Below are 23,129 nucleotides of genomic sequence, written 5' to 3'. Positions count from 1 at the left end.
GGTATTTAAAAAAATTCTTGTTGAATCAAGTGACAGAATATTAATCTTTCTGGAATTGTATGGTAAGGCAGATAAAAGGCATCAATTTCTTAAACACAGCCATCTGTTTGTAGCTATTAGTCACACCTGAGTATATTTGCCCTCTAGAGCCTTATTCAACTTCGGTAGATGATCATTCTGTGAACGGGTTTCCATGAAAGACTGTAGCTGTTCTTCTAGCTGCTTAACTTTTATCTAGAGAAAAAAACAGAAGAATAATTAAAGAAGCTTCATTAATAAAATATATGTGTATATACTCCAAAAGGAAAAAAAAGATGTCACAAGTTTTGCAAAAAATATTATACAGGAAATCCTTAAAACTTGTAAAAAGTAATCTTAAGATTTTCTAATCATGTAAAGAATGCTATTCCAACTCAAACACATACCTATTTCAACAGCTAAAAGTAAGCTATATCCATTTACACATACAGGGATAATTCATTTGGCTTCTACTGCTTATGGAAACTCCAAATTAACATGACTCATGAATATAACAGTGATATTTTGTAGGTAATAAATTTCAATTTTAAAGGAATTGTGGTATATAGTATTCAAAAAAATTTTGAATATAGATAATTAGAATTGTCAAGATGCAAGAAGGAGACAGTCTTCTATTTTTACTGACAGAATTACAAAAGTTGAATATATGGAATTATACACTGAATTATATTTGAAAACTCATAAAAATGACTACTCACATCTTTGTCTTTACAGAAAATTATCATTTGGGGAGAGAAAAATCATTAATATTTACTCACAAAACTCCAAATTGTATGGTTTTCTACATTTTCCCTTTTACTCCCAACTCTCTCATACAAATTAAAAATTAACATTACTTGAGACTATACTTGAATCAAGAAAAATTTCATCTAAATTTTTTTATTTAAATCAATTTTTTCCTCTCTTGATATCTTCTTGTTTCCGACTTCTGGAGGGTAAATACCCTTTGACTGCAGCTACTGGACATTTTCAAGAACTGTTAAAATTTAAGTGCAAATAAATTTTTTTGAAAGGCTGCACGGGGAACACATTCTGTCTCAGGAAATGTCTATTGTTTAATCAGCAGGATTGTCCTTTCTCTCATACTTGCCTATTTCTGTCGCTCTTTTCCACAGTGTACAGTATTAAAACATGTGCTGTGGCTCCCCCAAGCCATTAATAAAAATTAACCTTTTTTTTTTTCATTTAAAGTTCAGAATTAAAATGGCTGCCTCTAAAGGAAGGTACTGATGAAACAATTATTCTCATTTTAAACATAAGCAAACTGTTAACCTATAGAACCCAATGGAAAATGGACTGATTAACTCTGAAGACTTTCAGATGTGTCTCTCTTCAAGCTAAACAGAGTATCCTTATACCACAATATTTCTCAGATTACCTCAGCCTCCGAGGTACTCAACAGCATGCCCTAAAACCTGTCAGACAGCATGTTCTTATCTATAAAGCACTTTAATTTTTATATTGAGCTTCTTATGTGGCAGGATATCTAATTCAGAACATTCAAATGGGAAAGAACATAGAAGCAAATAAGTACTGCTGCCCCAGAGACCTGGTGTTTCTGTGTCCTTAATATCCAAGCAGAGTCTATAGCTGGCTTATCAGCCAGTCTCAGGAATCGCAGTGACTTAGCTCATGAGTTTTTAAAACTCCCCAGGTGAGTCTACTGTGTAGGTAGGGCTAAGAACCACTGCTTCTATTGGAGCTGGTTTAAAGGCTGGCCTAGCTGTATCAGTGGCAAGCTTCCTGCTCTGTGGGTACTGCAGGGACAGAACCCCAAAGCAGCAAAAAAAGAGTATCATCCCATTCACTCAAGTCTATTCTATTGCCTCAGAGTACCGATTTCCAGGGTTATTTCTTTTTAGGAATCTTACAAAATTTCAACAAAAAAGAGAACACAGGCTCTCTATACAGTTTCTGTAAATGACCATGCATTGAATAGTTATAATAAAACGTCAGAGAATCACAGAGTGGACTTCGGCTTCAAAATTTTAGGTTTCAGCATTATATTATAGGTATGTGAATAGAGGTCACCTAAATTTTAATGCCGTAACAAACTTAGGGAAGTTCAAAGGCTTGTCCAAAGTCATCAAATGAGTAAATGACAGGCTAGGTGCACTCAAAATTGAGCAATATTTAGTTTCATAATTGATATTAAAAAGTTAAAACAATAAAAATCAGAAGATAAAATCTTATACCTGGAGTTTTCCCTTTTCATAGGTCAGTTTATTTTCACTCTCAGTAATTTTTCCCAAGACCTTTTCCACCTGTTGTTGAGCAACCTGATAAAGCAAACACAGATATCAGTACCTCTAGGCATAGAATGAAATAATCATTTTTGTTTTCAAACAAGTATTTATACCCTTACCATTTCTATAATAATGAAACCAGGATTCATATTTATTGGCTACTGCTGCCCCTTTGTCTTTCCCCAGATAGCCAATCATGGTGCTAATATGCAACATGTAGCGAGACAGCTAAGGAAAGTGTGTCTTAGGAGCCCCAGAGTTTGCTCTTCTTGGATCAGTTCTATGTTTGTTACACTAATTATTCCTTTGTAGTTGCTATACCACCCAGATGTAGGGTGGTTGTATCTGTGGTTACAGATACACAGTTTGAGGATTATATCGTTCTCGATGAAAAGGACAGCTACAAATAATCGTCACCACTCGGACAGTAGGAGGTGCTTCAGTTATCATTAGGAAAAGGCTGTTTAAAAAACATATCTGAAAACACAATAGGAACATTTATTGGGAACACAAAACACTGTTTGGATCAAACACTGAACACAGTGTGATCTGGGCCAAACATTACCGAAGGCTGTATATTTTGTGAAATTACATATTTTTGTCATTAAAACAGCCTTTGAGAATGACATTTTTCCAAGTCTTTTGCCTCAAACTTTGTCAGAAAAAATAAGTATAAAATGGTGTTTTCTTCTATTAAATTTTAGGTGTTGTTGGTACTTCAGGAACAATATTAGTGTTTGAATATGGAAAATTTTACCCTCCATAATCAATTTCAGTGTTATATTTTAATTACAGGAAATATTTTATTTGCCATATGTCAAAAGTATCTTCACAAATCAACTGTGTGGATAATACAGACACAAGCAAATGTGACTGAGAACACAAATTTTTCATCACTCAGGCCGACTAGCTGCAGTGAATCTGGAGTTTAAAATCTTGATAAAGATTGACATAAGTCACTATTTCTGGCTTACATTTGCTTAATTTGTGAATAATAGAACAGGGAGTCTTTTAAGCATTTCAAACCAAATAATTTAGCCTTCTGTTTTATGTTCAACTTTGGGCAAATGGATGAAGATGAAACCACATACGTAGGGATATTAATTTACATGCAGGATAGTCTTCACCATCTCTGACAGTTAGAGCTATTTTTTCAAAAATACATTTTATTTGCTATGCAATTACAGTTGTCTCAATTTTTCCACCTTTGCTCCCCTCCACCTGCTACCCCCCATTCTGTCCAGCACACCTGCTCCACTTAGTTCATGCCCATAGGCCATGCATATAAGTTCTTTGGCTTCTCCATTTCCTATACTATTCTTAACATCCCTATCTATTTTGTTCCTACTGATTTGTATCTTTTTTTTTTTTGGCTTACAGTGTGTGTGTGTATTTATATATTTATATATATATTTTTAAAGTACATTTTATTGGTTATGCTGTTACAGTTGTTCCAATTTTTTCCCTTTGCTCCCCTCCGCCCAGTACCCCCTTCCATCCAGCAGTCCCTCTCTCCTTAGTTCATGTCCATGGGTCGTACATGTAAGTTCTTTGGCTTTTCCATTTCCTTTACTATTCCTAACTTCCCCCTGTCTATTTTGTACCTACCAATTATGCTTTTTAATCCCTGCACCATTTCCCCTTTCTCCCCCTTCCCCCTCCCAGCTGATAACTCTCAAAATGATCTCCATGCCTATGATTCTGTTCCTATTCTGGTTGTTTGCTTAGTTTGTTTTTGTTTTTATTTTTTAGATTCTGTTGTTGATAGTTGTGAGTTTGTTGTCATTTTTAAAAAAATATTTACTTATTTGTTTGTTTATTTATCTTTTTATTTTTAGAGAGGGGAAAGGAGAAAGAGAGGGAGAGAAACATCACTGTGTGGTTGCCTCTCGCTCGCGCCCCCAACTGGGGACCAGACGTACAATCTAGTAATGTGCCCTGACTGGGAATCGAACCAGAGACACTTGGCTCGCAGGCCGATGCTCAATCCACTGAGCCACAGCAGCCAGGGCCGAGTTTGTTGTCATTTTAATGTTCATAGTTTTGATCTTCTATTTCTTAAGAAAGTCCCTTTGACATTTCATGTAATAATGGCTTGGTGATGATGAACTCTTTTAGCTTTACCTTGTCTGGGAAGCACTTTATCCGCCCTTCCATTCTAAATGATAGCTTTGCTGGATAGAGTAATCTACGTTGTACATCCTTGCTTTTCATCACTTTGAACACTTCTTGCCAGTCCCTTCTAGCCTGCAAAGTTTCTTTTGAAAAATCAGCTGGTAGTCTATGGGAGCTCCTTTGTAGGTAACTCTCTTCTTTTATCTTGGTGCTTTTAAGATTCTCTCCTTATCTTTAACATCTGTCATTTTAATTATGATGTGTCTTGGTGTTGTCCTCTTTGGGTCCAACTTGTTTGGGACTCTCTGTGCTTCCTGGATTTGCATGTCTATTCCCTCTGCCATATTAGGGAAGTTTACTTTCATTATTTCTTCAAATTAGTTTTCTATTCCTTGCTCCTTCTCTTCTTCTTCCTGCACCCCTATGATTCAAATGCTGGTATGTTTGAAGATGTTCCAGAGGCTCCTAAGGCCATTCTCATTTCTTTGGATTCTTTTTTCTATTTGCTGTTCTGATTGAATGTTATTTTCTTATGTTCCTAATCATTGATTTGATTCTCAGCTGCATCCACTCCACTGCTGATTTTTGTTTCACTTAGTGTAAATTTCATTTCTGCCTGGGTCTTTTTTATGCTGTTGAAGTACTCAATGAGTTCCTTGGGAATCCTAGTAACAAGTGTTTTCAACTCTGCATCTGATAGATTGTTTATCTCCATTTTGTTTAGTTCTTTTTCTGGAGTTTTGTTCTGTTCTTTCATTTGGGCCATATTCTGTGGTCTCCTCATTTTGGCAGCCTCTCTGTGCTTGTTTCTGTATTATTAGGTTGAGCTGCTCTGACTCCCTGTCTTAGTAACGTGGCCCTATAGTAGAAAAGCTCACTGGCAAGTTGTATGGGGTGGAGCCTTAGGTAATCTCCAAGGTGGGGTATCCCGTGTTAGCGCTCTGTGGCTCAATATTGGGGAAGGCCCAGAGAGGGGACAATGCCACTGCCTGGCCTCTGGAATTTTGTCCTGGAGGAAAATGTCTCCTGGCATTCACCTTGACAGTAGTCACTTCACTTTCTCCCTATATGAACTGGGACCCTTCCAGATGTCATCCTGGTGCTGAAGCCCAGAGGGAGGGAGTGCCTAAGTCCTAAGTCCATTGCAGGACCTTTAAGAGGAGACTCCTGAGAATCCCCCAGTTTCATTTTCTGTCCCAACCCCCACTGGTTTTTGCAGACAGAAATTATGGCTAATTATCTTCCTGGTGCTGGAACCCTGGGCTGGGAGGCCTGGTGTGGGTCTGGGATCCCTTGCTCCTGAGGTATACCTCCTGATTTTTGTCCAACACTTGTGGGCATGGGACTGCCTGTTCCATGTCTCCACTCCTCCCCTTCCCGTCTGGATGAATGTAGCTTCTTTAATTCCTTGTTTGTCAGACTTCCATACAGCTTGATTTTCTGACAATTCCGGGTGATATTTGTTTTGTAGTCTGGTTGTAATTTTTGCTGTGGTTGTATGAGGAAGTGAGCCATGTTTACCTATGCCTCCTTCTTGACCAGAATTTATAGCTCTTCTTTAGCCATCACTTTGTAGTGCACTTTATTTCAAGTATTGTGAATCAAACATACTTATTTCCAAATAAAAGAAAAAAGCACATTCCAAACTAGATTACCGTATAATACCGTGTAACTCATGTTGTCCTCTGTTCAAAGTATTTTCATGTTAGCATATTTTTAAAAAGGGGCACACTAGTCTGGATTTTATTTTCACCTTGGTAGTTGCCTTGACTAGAAGAATTAGGACGTTTTAGACAGTCTAGACTTAATTTAAGAAAAAGTCTATAGAAAAGGCATAAAGAGTCATTAGCCTTTGTAAACCATCTACTATAAATTACACATATTCAGTATAAAAATATATGCCGAATATTAGGTGTCAGTGGGTTATTAACTATTATAACCATCTAAGTATTTGTCTTATCAAAGCAACATTTATTTCATGTATAATATACATATTCATACATTGTTTCTTAAAGTTTTTTAAAAAAATCTCTATGTGTTGCTATCACCAAGGCAAAGGAAGTAATTTTTATAAAGCACTCAGACCAATAAAGTATGAGTTTCAAAATAACCTAAGGGAAATGTAAACTACTACAAAAACAGGAGACTAATAATGTATTATCATAAAATTAATCATCATTTTTCTGTCTGTGGAAGACATACAGTCCCCATTTCCTATTATAGTTTCTGTTTTGGAAATTCTGACATAAAATCATTGCATGAATGAAACATTACAGTTGAGATTATGTTTTGACCCAATCTTCGGTAGAAAGTAAATTAAGGGATGGCCAATAATGCTGTAAAAATAGCTAAGCCATTCTGTAAAACCTTAATTTAAAATTCAGTTACAAGTTCTATAAATTGATGTGTCCCAAAGTGCTGTAAAGTGTAGGGATAGTGAACACACACACCAAGAGCTAGATTTAACCTAAAATATGCCAGCTATAAGAAATACTAAACACTCAAAAATAACTTTTTACTTTCTTGGAATGTGGGAAGACTTTATGGAATAACTTAGATGATCTGGGTCTCTTTTAAAAGGTGTCGAGGAATTTTTAAAATAATGGCAAGTTTTTCTTCAATCAAATTCTTCTTTTTAGGCAGAGGCATAAAGAAGTTCTATTAATATTTTAAATACACTTTAAAAATAATATCTCTTTTTTTGCAACCAAAGAGAATGCTAATGCAGATACACAAAAACATCTGACATATGGTCACTTACTTAACTTTATGACAAAAATACATTTTTACCAGTTGCCAAAGGAAAATTTGTGTTAAGGCAATAACTTAAATTATTGTTTGCAGATTATCTGAAAAGGCCCTGTACTTAAGAGAATCAACAGAAGATTAGAAATTAGAGGAAGAGCACTTAAATGAGTGAATATCTCAGATTCTGAGTTTTGGAAGGCAGAACTGAGATTGACCTTTGCTTAAGTAATCTAGGCAATATACTATAAAGATTATTAAATATGCAGAGCAGAACAGAAATAGAAATCATCTGAAAAACAGTAACAAAATATGCAAATGGTAGAATATACATTATAACTCAAACACAGAGATATTACTCCTTGGAAAAGCAGGAAGCAAACAGAATATTTTAAGATATGAAAGGCAAGTTGCTAAGAAAAGCCATAAAATTATTTCTAAAATCATTTTTAAAATCTAGGTAAGCTGTAAAAGTTAGCTGGAGCTGTTAGAAAAATACTTAAAACAGTAGATATTGGCATCTTGATAAAGCTATTTTATAAGAACACTGTACGAAGGATTTTACTCAAAATATCTAACAACTAGTATGACAGGTCCAAGCAGATGGAACCAACTTTGACACCTGCCAGGTGGTACACTGACTCAATGTCCTCCTGGTTTTAAGATTTAATCCTTTAACTTCAAGTCATGAAACATTCTAGTTGTGTAGGGAACTATGTTTCTGTCTGGTGGTGCTAAATGAAATGTTTAGAACCCGAAAGGATAGTCATTTAACTTGAAATCAGTAATAGCAACCTTCCCCCATTGAAGCCACTTCTCACTGAGGCCCCCTGCATGATTGCCTGAGGTAATGGACTTCATTATACCCTCATTAAAGGCTGAAATGGCAAAAATCAACTTAAAATTAGGAAGTGTGAGGAAAAAATAAGAGAATAATATTTATGCAAAGATAATGTATGTGGTGGACACTTTACACACATTTAATCCTCCCAGTCTGGCAAGACAGACACGACTTTTTTGTGTTTTATGTGAACACCTATTATGTACCAGGCAATAGGCAAGGAAGTATAAAGATTAGTAACTACTGTTTTTGCATTAAAGGAAAGTGAAGGCAGGTGCATAAACAGGTCAATTTCTAGTTGATGCAGCAATTATTCTGATATGAGTATGCAGTGTGCTGTAAGAACCCCAGTTAGGGAAGATCCCCTTGGCAATGGTAGCCATAGAGATTAAGAACCTGCCTGGGTCACACAGTAAATGGAGCCAAGGGTTGAAATCAGGACTGCCTGAGTTCCAATCTGGGATGCAGGGCGGGGCATACACAACACACATCATATTATCTCCAAAAATCAGTATGAGATTAAACTACAAGGTAGCTTTTATTGAGAATTTCAAGTGTTAAATCGTAAAGAACAAAAACACGCTGCCAGCACTGAATGGAAATAGGTTTAATGATATTGCTAAGATTAAAAAAGAAAATCCTGAACTCCTGACCTCATTTATCCAACTCCCACAGCCAACTGAAATGCCTCCCGGAAGGCTTGGTCAGAGAAGGTTCTACATATAGACATACAGAGACGCAAGCTGGAGTTGAGGTGTGGATTATCACTGGCAGACCTTATCGAGAAGTGTGGTCTGCAGGCAAGAATCAACCTTGATCAAGTCACTGGCAAGGTCTGTCAAAGTCAATAATAAGGTAAGGCCATGGCCTGCTCACTGGCAGTGGGGGCATGGAAAAATGAGGCAGACTGAGATGTGGTCTTTCAGATGGACCAAAAGGAAATGGGTGAATAAGCCCAGCTGACACCTGGTCAACAAGCAAAGGGCATGAATGACTCTTTAATCTCAGGACAGGGAGGACTGGTCTGAGATAGCACCAGGAATTGAGAGTTAATGCCTCTTGTCACTCCAACAGGAGCTAAAAGGCTTATCACCCTGGGTCAGTTTAAATACCAAGAATTCAATAAATGCTAGCTACTTGTTACACGCTTTACATCTATTAACCTACTTAGTCCTCAAACAACCCCCTAATAATAGTATTATTATCCCCATTTTGACATATTAAAAAACTGAGGCTCAGAGAGGTTAAGGGTCATAACCAAGATCATGCCAAAATTGAAACCTAGGCAGTCTGACTCTAAAGCCATGGAAGTGTAGAAGGATCTATACTTACTCTATAATTTTTCATAGTTGAAATAATGAGCAGCTTATAAAACTTCAAGAGATTCAACTCATAATAAGATGGACTCACATTAGAGATTTCATGGAATAACTAATTTTTTTCCAAGTATTCAAAAGCACATAGGAAACTTATTAGCTGCTTCTCAAATCAATCATCTCTTTAAATCTCCTTCATCACTTGGAGATGATGTTTTAAGAGCTCTACCATTTATTCGTAATGCATTGAACTTCTTAAATAGCGTTTAGAAATCAAACCAACTGCTGATTAACTTATGAAGGAAACGGTCAGGGAAAAATACAAGTTTCTTCCTCGTAATTTACACAAGAGTAGATATTTTAAAAATATTAGAAATATTAGTGCTTTTCAGCATTATAGATCATCTGTGTAGGCAGATGTTTATTAGGTGCCTTAAATTCTTGTTTTCTTAAGTCCTCTATTGTTTGAATGCTGTAGGGATTTATGCCACATTTAGCTGGAGTTATTGAGGACTTTTGATAATGATTAAAACACAAACAAATGAAGAAAACCCATCTCCTGACTTCTGATCTTTTTTAAAACTCATTAGTAATTAATTCATACTTTAGACTGACCTTTTTATACCCACCCCATGGAAGTCAGATGTGTCTTGCTGAAGTTCTAGGCAAGCCAACTGATCTGCCAGCTGCTTATTCTTCTGCTCCACAGCCTGCAGGTTGTGGGTGAACACATTTATGTCTACCTTTGAAAAATGAAAGGAGAAAAGAAATCTGTTTATTACCTATAAATAAATATCTATTTATACCAGATCCAAAAATATTAATTTATTTTTAAAATGACATTTATAACTATAAAATAGAAACTATCTTATGAACATGTTCTCCTGCCTTTATATTTGGGAATTTTCAATCTGATAGCTCTATGATGACTTTTAAATATTTTTTTCTTTTACATTTTTTTCAACTTTTCTACTTCTTTTCAGTAGAAGGGTTATTACAAATTACATAGTTCACACTTCATAGAAATGGAAGTCCTTTGGTACTTGGCATTTATTTAAATACATTAACTATCCAAACCCATTTAATTCTCAGGTACAAATCTAAAAAATATGTCCAATATTTGATATGCTGAAAGTTACAAAATATTGATGAAATAAAAACTAAATAAAATAGAGAAACAATTCATATTCACATATTAGAAGATTCAATATTGCTAAGCTGTTAATTCTCACTAATCCTAACCACAGCTGTGTGGGGCAATTTGCCAGCATCCACCCTTTGGCAGGGTCTGGGCTGTGGGACTAGAAAATATGCTTCATAAGAAATACTAAAGTGAGTTCTTCAGGCTGAAATAAAAGGGCACTAGATAATAACTGGAACCCACATGATAAAATAAGGAGTATCACTAAAAGTTATAACACAGGTACATGTAAAAAATATACCAAAAACATATTTTTTATTTGTAACTCATTTGGTTACCTGTAAATCAAAATTATATAGTAAAAGAAAGGACAAGGGAATTAAAATAGTGCACCAGAAATATCACTTACCAGAAAAGAAGGCAGTAATGGAGAAACAGAGGAACAAAAAGTATATAAGACATATTAAAAAAACAAATTGTAAAGAGGCAGATACAAATCCCACCTATCAGTAATTAAGCATTCCAACTAAAGCAGATATCATAGAATAAATTTTTGAAAAGATCCAACTATATGTGTTTATAAGAGATACATTTGGATCCAAAGACACAAATGAGTTGAAAGTGAAAGGATGGAAAAATATACAGTATGTAAACAGTAAAGTGAAAAGAGCTGGAGTGGCTGCACTAATATTAGACAAAATAGACATTAAGACAAAAATCTGTAAGATAAAGAAGGGCATTATATAATGAAAAAGGGTCAACCTATCAAGAAGGTAGAACATTTATAAATACACATGCATTGAACAAGAGAGCCCCAAAAGTACATGAAGCAAAAACTGGAAATATTGAAGAGAGAAACAATTCAACTATAATATCTGGAGATTTCACTATCCCATTTTCAATAATGGACAGAACAACTAGACAGAAGATCAGTGAGGAGGTGAATGACTTGAATGTCACAATAAAGCAATTACACTTAACAGACATCTATAGAACAGTCCTCTCAACAATAACAGAATACATATTTTTCTCAAGTGCTTATTCAGTGTTCTCCAGGATCTACCATATGTTAGGCCATAAAACACTCAAATTTGAAAGGACCAAAACTACACTAAATATGTTCTCCAACTACAATGAAATAAAATTAGAAAGCAATAAAAGAATAAAAATTTGGGAATTCACATATATGGGAAAGTTAATACACTTAAATAACCAATGGGCAAAAGAGGAAATTATGAGGAAAATTAAAGAATACTTTAAGATTAAAAAAAGAAAACGAAAACACAACATGACAGTGCAGCTAATGCAGAGCATAGAGGGACTTTTATAGCTGTAGGCACCTACATTAAAAATAATATCTCAATAACCCTAAGCTTCCATTTTCAGAAACCAAAAAAAAAAGAGGAGCAAATTATGCCCAAAACAAGCAGAAGGACGTATATAAAAAATAGAGCAGATTAGAGAATAGAGAAAGAGAAAATCAATAAAACCAAGTGGTTCTTGAAAGATAAGCAAAACTGACAAACCTTTAGCTATATTAGCCAAGAAAAGAAATGAGAGGACATAAGTTATTTACATTAGGAATGAAAGAAGGGACATTACTACTGAAATTACAGAAATAAAGATAAAGGGCTACTATAACAATTGTATTCTAACAAATTAGATAACAAATGAAATAAATTCATAGAAACACGCAAATACTGAAACTGATTTTCTTAAAAAGTAGAAAATATGAATAGAAATATAATAAGAACAGAGACTTAATCAATAATAACAGTTAAAAACAAGACCAAACAAAAAATCTCCCACAAAGAAAAACCAGATGGCTTCACAGGTGAATTCTCCAAAACATTTAAAGAATTATCACCAATACCTCACAAACTCTTCCCAAAAACAGAAGGGGAGGGAAAACTTAGAAAATCATTTCAAGTGGTCAATATTAATATTACCTAGATGCCAAAACCAGACAAAGACATCACAAGAGAACAATGGAACAATATCCCTTATTTACCCAGATACAAAATCTTCTATAAAGTACCAGCAAGCTAAATCCAACAAAATGTAAAAAGGATTATGCACTTTAGCAAGAGAAATTTATCCCAGGAATTAAAGCTTGATTCAACTACGGTATACCATAGTAATGGAATAAAGGAAAAAATCAACAATTTTATTTCAATAGATTCAGAAAAAGCACTTGACAAAATTCAACACATTTTCATGATAAAAATTATCAACTGGGAATATAAGGTAATTTCCTTATCCTGATAAAGGTCATTTACAAAAAGCCCTCAGCTAACATCATACTTAATGGAGATAAACTGAAAGCTTTCCCCCTAAGACAAGAATGTCTGCTCTCACTGCTTCAATAGCCAAAGCAATTACACAAAAAATAACAGGCAGCAAAATTGGAAAGGAAGAACTAAACTGTTTGTAGATTATAAAATATTATATAGAGAAAATATATCAACTATTATATAAAGATTACAGTACTCCCCAAATTGATCTACAGATTCAATACAAATCCTATCAAAATTCTAGCTGCCTTTCTTTTTGGGGGGTGGGTGGGGCAGAAATGGAAAAGCTAATCCCAAAATTCATATAGAAATGCAAGAATCCAGAATAGTTAAAACAATCTTGAAAAATAAGTTGGAGGACTCCTACATCTCAATTTCAAACTTAACACAAAGCTGCAGTAATCAAAACTGTATGATACTGGCATAAGGATAGTTATATAGATAAATGTAATAGAATTGACAGTCTAGAAATAAGCCCATATATCTCTGATTAATTGATTTTTGACTATTGATTAATTTTTTTCAATGGAAAGACTAGTCTGTTCAAAAAATAGTGCTGAGATAACCAGATATCCACATGCAAAATAATGAAATTGACCTCTACCTCACACCATATATAAAAGCAACTCAAAATGGACCTAAATATAATATGTAAAACTATAAAATTCTTAAAATGAAAAGCAGGTGTAAATCTTCATGACCTTGGCTTAGGCAAGTTTCTTGGATGTGATACCCAAACCTAAAGTACAAGCAACCAGAGGTCCAAGATGGTGGCAGAGTGGGTAGAAGATAAACTAACCTTTTCCCAGGACAAAACTAGAATTACAACTAAATTATGGAAAAATCATCTTGAATAACCGACTGAACACCAGCTGGAGAAAAGCCTTATAACTAAGGATATACTGATGAAACCACTTCACACAACAAGACTGTAGAGAGTGCGGAGGTATGATAGGGCTGGTTGGGCTCCCACGGGCATCACCTGACGTTCCAGAGGGATATTTCAGCAGCCAGGTTACCCTCGGAACTATGAGATCTAAACACCAACCTGGGCTCCCTGGCCTATGACACCAGAGATAGGAAAGGAACCCAGATAACATCAAGCTGTGAAAAGCACTGGGGTTTCTGTCTGCCAGGGAGAGATGGCTGGAGATACAGAGCCTCTTAAAGACCCAACACACAAAATTTTTATTGTCATTTAACCTGAACTCTGGCAGAGGGAATGCACAGTAGACTAGAGATGTAGGAGGAGAGTCTGGGGTTTGTGGCTCTGGAAAGAGAGCTGAAGGATCAACCACCATGATCCCTGTGCTGAGTCATTCCCATACTGCAGAGGCCATTTTTGTCAGGCAGAGCACAAGCGGCATTAACCTGAGGGGAAGCAACAGCCCCACCCACAAGACTTATCTGCCCCACCCTGTGGTGCTTAATCCAGGCTGCTGAGTATAGCTGGAGGCTAACAGCGAGGATGGATTTCTGGAAGCTGTGAGTCCTTAGCTGAATCTTCCCCAGGCCCAGTGCTGGTAAAAGCTAGTCTTTGTGTGCAGCCTGGTTCTTTCTGCACACAAACAGCCCAGCCAAGGAAGTCACAAGCTGAGCATCACTGATAGCTCCAGACTGGTTGCCAAGAGCCAGTTACAGGCAGTGTCTGACATAGGTCTGAAAGACTCTTTGCGGACCTACCTAATACATAGAAACAAATACAAAGAAGCAGCAAAAAATGGGAAGACAAAGTAACAGACCTCAAATGAAAGAATAAAAAAATTCTGCTAAAGAACAAAATGAAACAGAAGCAAGCAAATTGTCAGCTATAAAGTTTAGAGTAATGATTATAAGGATACTCAGTGGCATGAAAAAAGACATAGAAACCACAAAAAAGGACCAGTCAGAAATAAAGAATGCAATATCTGAACTAAATAATACACTGGAAGGAATAAACTGTAGGTTAGATGAATCACAGGATCAAATCAGCAATTTGGAAGACAAGCTAGGAAAAAAACACCTAAGCAGAGCAGCAAAAAGAAAAAAGAATTTAAAAAAATGAGTTTAAGAAACCTTTGGGAAAATATGAAATGTATCATCATCTGAAGCAATGGAATAGCAGAAGGAGAAGAGAGTGAGCAAGGGATTGAGAACCTATTTGATGAAATTATAACCAAAAATTTATCTAACCTGGTGAAGGAAAAAGACACACAAGACCAGGAAGTGCAGAGATTCCCACACAAGATGGACCCAAAGAAGCCCACACCAAGACACAACATAATTAAAATGGCAAAGCTTAAAGACAAGGAGAGAATCCTAAAAGCCATAAGAGAAAAGCTGGTAGTTACCTATAAGGGAGCGCCAATTAGACTGTTATCTGATTTCTCAACAGAACCATTTCAGGCCAAAAGGAATTGGCCTGAAAATTTCAAGGTGATGAAAGGCATGGACCTACAACCAAGACTACATTACCCAGCAAGACCGTCATTTAAAATAAAAGGAGATATAAAGAGCTTCCCAGACAAAAAGCTAAAGGAATTTGTTAATACCAAACCAGTACTGTAACAAATGTTAAAGGGGAAGAAAAAAGAAGAAGAAGAAAGAAGGAGGAGGAGGAGGAGAAGAAAGAAGAAGAGAAAGGAAAGAAAAGGAAGAAAAAGGAAGAAGAAAAAAGAAGAAGAAGAAGGGGGAGGGGATGAGGAGGAGGAGAAGGAGGGATAGGAGGGGAAGAAGAGAAAGGAAAAAAAAAAGAGGGAAACAACCTAACAATAAAATGGCACTAAATAAGTACCTATCAATAACCACTTTAAATACAAATGGCTTAAATTCTCCAACCAAAAGACATAGGGTAGCTGAATGGATAAGAAAACAAGACCCATATATATATGCTGTCTCCAAGAGACCCACCTCAGATTAAAACACACACAGACTAAATGTAAAGGGGTGGAAAAAAGATATTTCATATAAATGGGAAGGCAAAAAAGCTGGGGAAGCAATACTTATATCTGACAAAACAGACTTTAAAACCAAGGCTATAGCAAGAGACCAAGAAGGACACTGCATAATGCTAAAGGGAACGATCCAACAAGAGGATATAACCCTAGTAAATAATTATGCACCCAATATAGGAGCAACTAAATATGAAAAGCAAATCTAGATGGACACGAAGGGAGAGATTGACTTCAATGGATAGATCCTCCAGACAAAAGATCAACAAGGAGACAGCAACATTAAACAAGACACTAGATCAAATGGATTTAATTAATATCTTCAGAGCATCTCACCCCAAAGCAGCAGAATATACATACTTTTCAAGTGCACATGGAACATTCTAGGATAGACCACATGTTAGAACACAAAACTAGTCACAATAAATTTAAGAAGACTGAAATCATATCACGCATCTTCTCTGACCACAATGCTATCAAACTGGAAGTCAATCACAAGAACACTGAAAAATACACAAAGACATGGAAACTAAATACCATGTTATTAAACAATGAATGGGTCAACAATGAGATCAAGGAAGAAATCAAGATACCTTGAAACAAATGAAAATGAGAACAATACAACCCAAAATATGTGGGACACAGGGAAAGCAATCCTAAGGGAAATTAACAGCATTACAGGCCTATCTCAAAAAACAAGAAAAAGCATAAATAAACAATCTGATTTTTACACTTGAAGAAACTTGAACAAGAACAACAAACAAAGCCCAAAGTGAGCAGAAGGAAGAAAATAATAAAGATCTAAGCAGAAATAAATGAAATAGTCTAAAATAATGACACACAAGATCAATGAATCCAAGAGCTAGTTCTCTGAAAAGATAAACAAAAATGACAAACTTTTAACCAGACTCATAAAGAAGAGAGAAGACACAAATAAATAAAACCAGAAACAAAAACAAAAGAAAAATAACAAATGACTCCAAAGAAATACAAATTATTGTAAGAAAATATTATGAACAAATATATGCCAACAAATTGGACAGCCTGGATGAAATGGATATATTCCTACAAATAAACCAGCCTGGCTGGTTTAGCTCAGTGGATTGAGCATCGGCCTGCGAGCTAAGTGTCGCTGGTTCGATCTTCCAGTCAGGGTACATCAGAGAAGGAAAACTCTGACTCCAAAAAACCTCCGCTGCCTTGCAGCATACCTCTTCAGGGGAAAGGCTAAGGGAGTAAACCCCGACAGAAAATCCGGAGCCGGAGTCCCTAAGGCGGTTTGACGTTGTAGTCAACACCGGCAACTCCTGCGGCGCACCTGAACCCAAGCTGTATTGACTCCGTCTTTCTCTTGGACCCTTCAGCTGCGAAGAGAGGGGGGGGTCTGCTGCATGGGCAACAGCAGACCCTCCATACTACCCTGCCCAGGCTCTGTAGCTTCAGCGTCATCGCAAGATGTCGATTCAACACGGGAGGAGACAGATACCGTGTCACTCCCGAGTCGGACTGCACAGCCATTCTCGGCGGTGCAGATAGACTCTTAAGAAGCTACACCATCGTCTCTCGAGACGGACGGCTGCCGACGACGACACAATCTTCCAAAACTAACTCAGAGGAATCAGAGCATCTGAATAGTCAGATTACACCGAGTGAAATTGACGCAGTAATCGAAAAACTCCCAACAAACAAAGCCCTGGACTGGCTGGCTTCACAGGTGAATTTTACCAAACATTCTGGGAATTAACACCTCTCTTTCTCAAGCTATTTCAAAAAACCCAAGAGGAGGGAAGACTCACAAGCTCATTTTATGAGGCCAGCTTTATCCTAAGCCCCTCAAAGAATGAAAATTATAGGCCAATATCCCTGATTAACATAGACGCTAAAATCCTCAACAAAATATTAGCAAATTGAATATAACAATACATCAAAAAGATCATACACCAAGATCAAGTGGGAATGCAAAGTTGGTACAACATTCGCAAATCAATAAATGTGATTCACCACATACACAAAGTGAATGATAAAAACCACATGATCATATCAATAGATGCAGAAAAAGCATCTGATAAAATCTAGCACCCATTTATGATAAAAACTTTCAGCAAAGTGGGAATAGAGGGAAGATGCCCAAACATAATAAAGGCCATATATGACAAACCCCCTACCGGCATCATACTCAATGGGCAAAAACTACAAGTGTTCCCCTTAAGATCGGGAACAAGACAGGGATGTCTGCTTTCACCTCTCTTTTCAACATAGTTCTGGAAGTCCTAGTCACAGCAATGGGGCAAGAGGAAGAAATAAAAGGCATCCGAACTGGAAAGAAGTAAAACTGTCTTTATTTTCAAATGACATGATACTGTACAGAGAGAACCCCAAAGATTCCACCAAGAAACTACTAGAACTGATCAATGAATTCAGCAAAGTAGCAGGATACAAAATTAATATCCAGAAATCAGGTGCATTTTTATATGCCAATAATGAACTATCAGAAAGGGAAATTAAGAAACTAATCCCATTCACAACTGCTTCAAAATGAATAAAATAACTAGGAATAAATTTAATCAAGGATGTAAAATCCCTGTACTCAGGAAATAAAGACACTGAAGAAAGAATTTGAGGAAGATACAAAAAAGTGGAAGCACATACTGTGTTCATGGATAGGAGGAATTAACATAACTAAAATTTCCATGCTAAAAAGGAAAAAGGACTCATTGACATGGACAACAGTGTGGTGATTACTGGAAGGAGGTGGCTACAAGGGACTAAATGGTAATGGAAAAAAACAAAAAAGATTAAATTTAAAAAGCATCCATGTGACCCAAAGCAATCTATAGATTCAACATAATTCCTATTAAGATTCCAATGACGCATTTCACAAAACTAGAACGAATATTTGAAAACTTTATATGGAACCACAAAAGGCCCCACGTAGCTACAGAAATCCTGAGAAAGAAGAACAGAGTTGGAGGAACCATGCTACCTAATATGAAACTATACTATAAGGCCATAGTAATCAAAACAGCATGGTACTGCCATAAAAACAGACACATAGATCAATGGAACAGAAGAGAGAACCCAGAAATAAATCGACACCTTTATTGTCAATTAATATTCAACAGAGGAAGTAAGCACATACAACAGGCTAAAGATAGTTTATTCAATAAATAGTGTTGGGAAAATTGGACAGATACATGCAGAAAAATGAAACTAGACCACCCCTCTTACACAATGGGATACTACTTGGCCATAAAAAAAGAAGAAAGTTTTACCCTTTGTGACAGTATGGATAGACCTGGAGAACATTATGCTAAGTGAAAGAAGCCAGTCAGAGAAAGACAAATACCATATGATTTCACTCATATGTAAAACCTAACGAACAACCTGAACTAACAAGCAAAACAGAGACAGACTTATAGATAGAGAGCAGGATGACAGCCAACGGGGTTGGGAGTGTGGGGGTAGGGGGTGGAGGAATTGAGCAAAAGGAAAAAGGACTCATGGACATGTGCAACGCTGTGGTGTTTGCAACAGGGGGAGAGGGTATTAGGGGACCAAATGGTAATGGAAAAAAATACAATAAAGAATTTTAAAAATAGATAAAAAAGTACAATCAACCAAAGGGAAAAAATAAACTAAACTTCATAAAAACCTAAAACTTTAAAAAGACAGTCCACAGAATGAGAGAAAAATATTCACAAATCACATCTGATAAGAGTCTACTACCCTGAATATAAAAGGATGACCCCCCAAAACTAGAATTTATAGAAAGTGTGTATTTATTCTTACACATTTAAACTTCAGTCACCTTCAAAGTACTCTTCATTTGATGCAGTACACCTATTGAGATTTTTTTTCACCACTCAACCAGTTTTTGAACTCATTGATTTTGATGCCTTTTTAGTGCTTCTACTATTTTTTTGTTTCACCTCTTCCACATCAGCAAAATGTTTCCCTTTGAAGCCTTTTTTCATTCAGGGAAACGACAAAAAGTCTCTCAGGGCAAGATCAGGTGAATAGGGAGGGTGGACATGGGAGTCATGCTGTTTTGGGTTAAAAACTGCTAAACACTCAGCGCAGTGTGGGCAAGGGCGCTCGTAAATCACCCATCATGAAATGGCCAAACACCACTGAAAGAGTCTTCAAAAAAATTCACTAATGCCAAACAGAGTCTCTCACAACACCAGCTGGTACGCTGATACAGATGGGTTCTTAGAACACTCGGCTAGCAGGGGAAGTCTGTACTACAAGGGGCCGGCCCTCCAGAAAATAATTCTGTTTTTTTGCAGTGGGTTGGGGGTCGGGGTTCCCTCCTCGTATAAAAAACTCTTACAACTTAACAATTAAAAGACAAAAAAGAAACCCAGTTTAAAAATAGGCAAAGGATCTGAATAGACATTTATACAAAGAAGATATACAAATGGCCAATAAGCACATTAAATAAATGATAAACATTACTAACATTAGGGAAATGCAAATCAAAACCACAATGAGATACCACTTTTGCACCCACTAGGACAGCTATAATCAAAAAACAAACAAACAAAAAATAACAGCCCTGGCCAATGTGGCTCAGTTGGTCGGAGCACCATCCCATAAACTGAAAGATCACAAATTCTATTCCTGGTCAGGCACATGCCTGGGTTGCAGGTTCAGTCCCCAGTCAGTGTGTATACAGAGGCAACTGATTGCTGTTTTTGTCTTACATTGATGTTTCTCTTCCTCTCTCTCTTTCCCTCCCCCTCTCTCTCTAAAAAATAAAAAAATAAAAAACAGGTACTGATGAGGATATGGAGAAAAAATCCTTGTACAGGAAACAACCCAAATGTCCTTCATTTGGCATATGGGGGAAAAAAACTGTGATACATTCATATATTGGAACACAAACTATAATATAACAAAACAATATGGATGAAAGTCAGATACTTTTATGCTAAATAAAAGAAGCCAGACTTAAAATGTACCACATTACACGATTCCATTTATATGATATTCTGGAAGAGATAACTATAGGGACAGAAAAGCAGATTAGCGGCTGCCAGGGGATGCTGCCAGATGGAGGAAGAGGCCGATTACAAAAGCGCACAAGGGAACTTTCTGGGAGGACAAAAATGCTGTTTTGATTATGGTGGTAGTACATGCTTGCATGCATTTGTCAAAACTCAATCCAGTCAAACACAACAAAGGGTAATTTTCACTGTATGTAAATTTTAACTCAATAAACCTGACTTCAAAGAAGCATAGCTTTACAAAGAATATACATATTAAAAATATCAATGTAGGCCAAAAAATAGGACTCTATAAGCATTACCACTGGCCTAACACTACCCTGCTAATGCGCAAGTATCTTTCAGTTCCATCATCTTACACTTAGTCTACATTAAGACCACAGAAACCAGACAAGCAGAATAGTATCATTTAAAAATCACAGATATACAGCATTTGCCTTAGCCATGTAACATTCGCTAACATTTTTAAGAAAAAGGATTAATAAATTTAATAGTAGCCAACAATTTTCCAATTTTCAAAAAGCATATTTGAGACCAAATTGACACCAGCAAAGTCCTTACCACAAGAAGTTAGTTTCATTCAATGATTTTTACAGTGGGCTATTCTCAATTTACTCAATATTTGTGACGAAGCCACAGGGTGCACCTGCCAGCTTGGTGAATGGTATTTGAGGTAGGCTAAGAATTTAGCTTTTCTCTTGTGTCCAATTCTTATATTAAAATTTCACGTATATATAGTAACACAAATGCTAACTATTTAGTTCAGCCAGAAGCCAAGGAACAGTCATGCTTGATGTCTATATTGACATCTGTTGCTGGACTTATTTAATGTATTGCCTGGGTAGGCTAATTTTCTTTGATGCTCTAGATATAGTCTCTAGATAACAGTGATACATAATCTTAACTCTCTTCCAATTTTGAAATGTAAACAGCAATGTTTTAAAGATTGTTTTTTGTTTTACTTTAATAAGAATTGTATTTGTTTCTCTGTCTATTCTGATCTTTTTAGAACCCAGAAAAGGGTACCTCACAGATAAAGTGGCAGGTGCTAATAGGTACTAAGGAAGCCTATATTAGTTAAAAAAACAAACGAACAACAACAACCAAAAAGAACCAGCATTGTCAGCAACATCCTTTTGCCTCCCACAAGCCCATTAGCTGCTCTCAGGGGATTCCTGGCTAACTGCTCAGTGAACAGAAGGGCCAGAGGCAGTGATGACTCACTAGCAAACACCAGATGCTCAAAGCAAGCAGTTCCCATAAGCAGGCTTCTGCAGCAGTGACTGCAGTGCTCTGAGCTGCATCCAGCTTCGTGCGGTCTCTGTCCCCCCACACCTTGGTGTCAACAAAACAACCCATCTTGTCATTAAGATAAGCTGGTACAGAAGAAAATAAAATATAGTGAAATAAAATGTGGAATACCTTGTTTTTAGCTAATTCCTCTTCCAAATTGCATTTTTCTTGTGCTATTTCTTTTTCTGTTTTATCAACCTGCCCGAGAGGGGAAAAAAAAAAAGAAATGGGTCAATGTTAAAGCAGCTGACAGGCTATCTACTATAGCAGACACACCCTGCATGTCAATTAATACCTACACTGCAGAGATAGCACATCCTCTCAGAAAAGGGGCCACTCAGGGAGTCTCTGAAGCAGAGCAGACTTCACAAATAGCCCTGAAATTACAAAGACACGTCTGCATGTCAGACTCTGCTAGTTTCTTCCTAACGAGGAAGACAGGGCTGTTCCTCCTGAACCTACATTATTTCACCCCCTTAGGGGAAATCAATAAAATCTGGCCCCTAAACTAAAATGAGGCTGTGTGTGAACTATTAGCTAATATTCACTAATGCTGTATAAGGGTATATATTGTTTGGTGCAGACTACTTTACGTGCTGAAAGACATAAATTAGCCACCTAAACATTTCTTTAAGGGGCAACTGACAAATTGCGTCTGGGTTGTATTTCTTGTCTTTTGCACTTAAAATACAATTTTAAAACAAGATGACCACCACAAGGAGAAGCTAACATAAATCTGCCTCTGCCTACCGCTCTCTGAAGGTTTTCTTTCTCTTCTAGCAGAGATGTCTTCTCTTGCAATGATTCTTCCAATTCATCTCGCAACCTTGCAATAGTTGATTCTAGCAGCTCTTTTTGCAGAGCTGTCCTCTTCTCAGTATCCTGTGCTTTCCGGGTACACTGGTTATGCTCCAGGATTAAATGTTCCCTACAGGAAGAGGTCAAGCAGATATGAAAGCTAAATGAGATTCCTCTAACAGAAAGACTGAATGTTCTTATTGAATATATCTCTTGCCTCAGCGCAATTATCACAATGTTCTAACAAAACTAGTTCCTTAAGGGCAGTGTTTTTGTGGCTGGTCCAGCAAATGCAGAATTAAATGTTTTCATTAGAGGTAAGAAATACAAATGCAAGAACAAAAGATGCAAAAGACATTGCC

General features: G+C 36.6%; 1 protein-coding gene across 1 annotated transcript; it reads right to left on the bottom strand.

Annotated features, from left to right (window-relative positions):
- Window positions 1-119: 119 nt before the first annotated feature.
- On the bottom strand, window positions 120-23,079 carry LOC150022439 (coiled-coil domain-containing protein 150-like). The gene is made up of 6 exons (XM_090287954.1): window positions 23,033-23,079; window positions 22,720-22,897; window positions 22,099-22,167; window positions 9,932-10,045; window positions 2,235-2,318; window positions 120-234 (listed from the first exon to the last, which is right to left on the bottom strand). Exons 1-6 carry the CDS (start codon window positions 23,077-23,079, stop codon window positions 121-123), a joined length of 606 nt encoding a protein of 201 aa, XP_090144080.1. The 3' UTR covers window position 120.
- Window positions 23,080-23,129: the final 50 nt, after the last annotated feature.

This window comes from Furipterus horrens, unplaced genomic scaffold (genome assembly GCF_987537825.1).
Source record: "Furipterus horrens unplaced genomic scaffold, mFurHor1.1.pri manual_scaffold_1, whole genome shotgun sequence".
Classification (NCBI taxonomy): Eukaryota; Metazoa; Chordata; class Mammalia; order Chiroptera; family Furipteridae; genus Furipterus; species Furipterus horrens.
The sequence above is the reverse complement of the archived record's forward strand: the minus strand, read 5'-3'. Positions and strand labels throughout refer to the sequence as shown.

Bases quoted from the DNA above. Each gene is read 5' to 3' on its own strand.
- LOC150022439 (XM_090287954.1), bottom strand. From the start codon at position 23,079: ATGAAAACATTTAATTCTGCATTTGCTGGACCAGCCACAAAAACACT. The intron at 22,168-22,719 runs GTAGGCAGAGGC...CCTCTCGGGCAG, and splicing joins AAGAAAACCTTCAGAGAGCG to GTTGATAAAACAGAAAAAGA. The intron at 235-2,234 runs GTATAAGATTTT...TTTTTTCTCTAG, and splicing joins ATGAAAAGGGAAAACTCCAG to ATAAAAGTTAAGCAGCTAGA.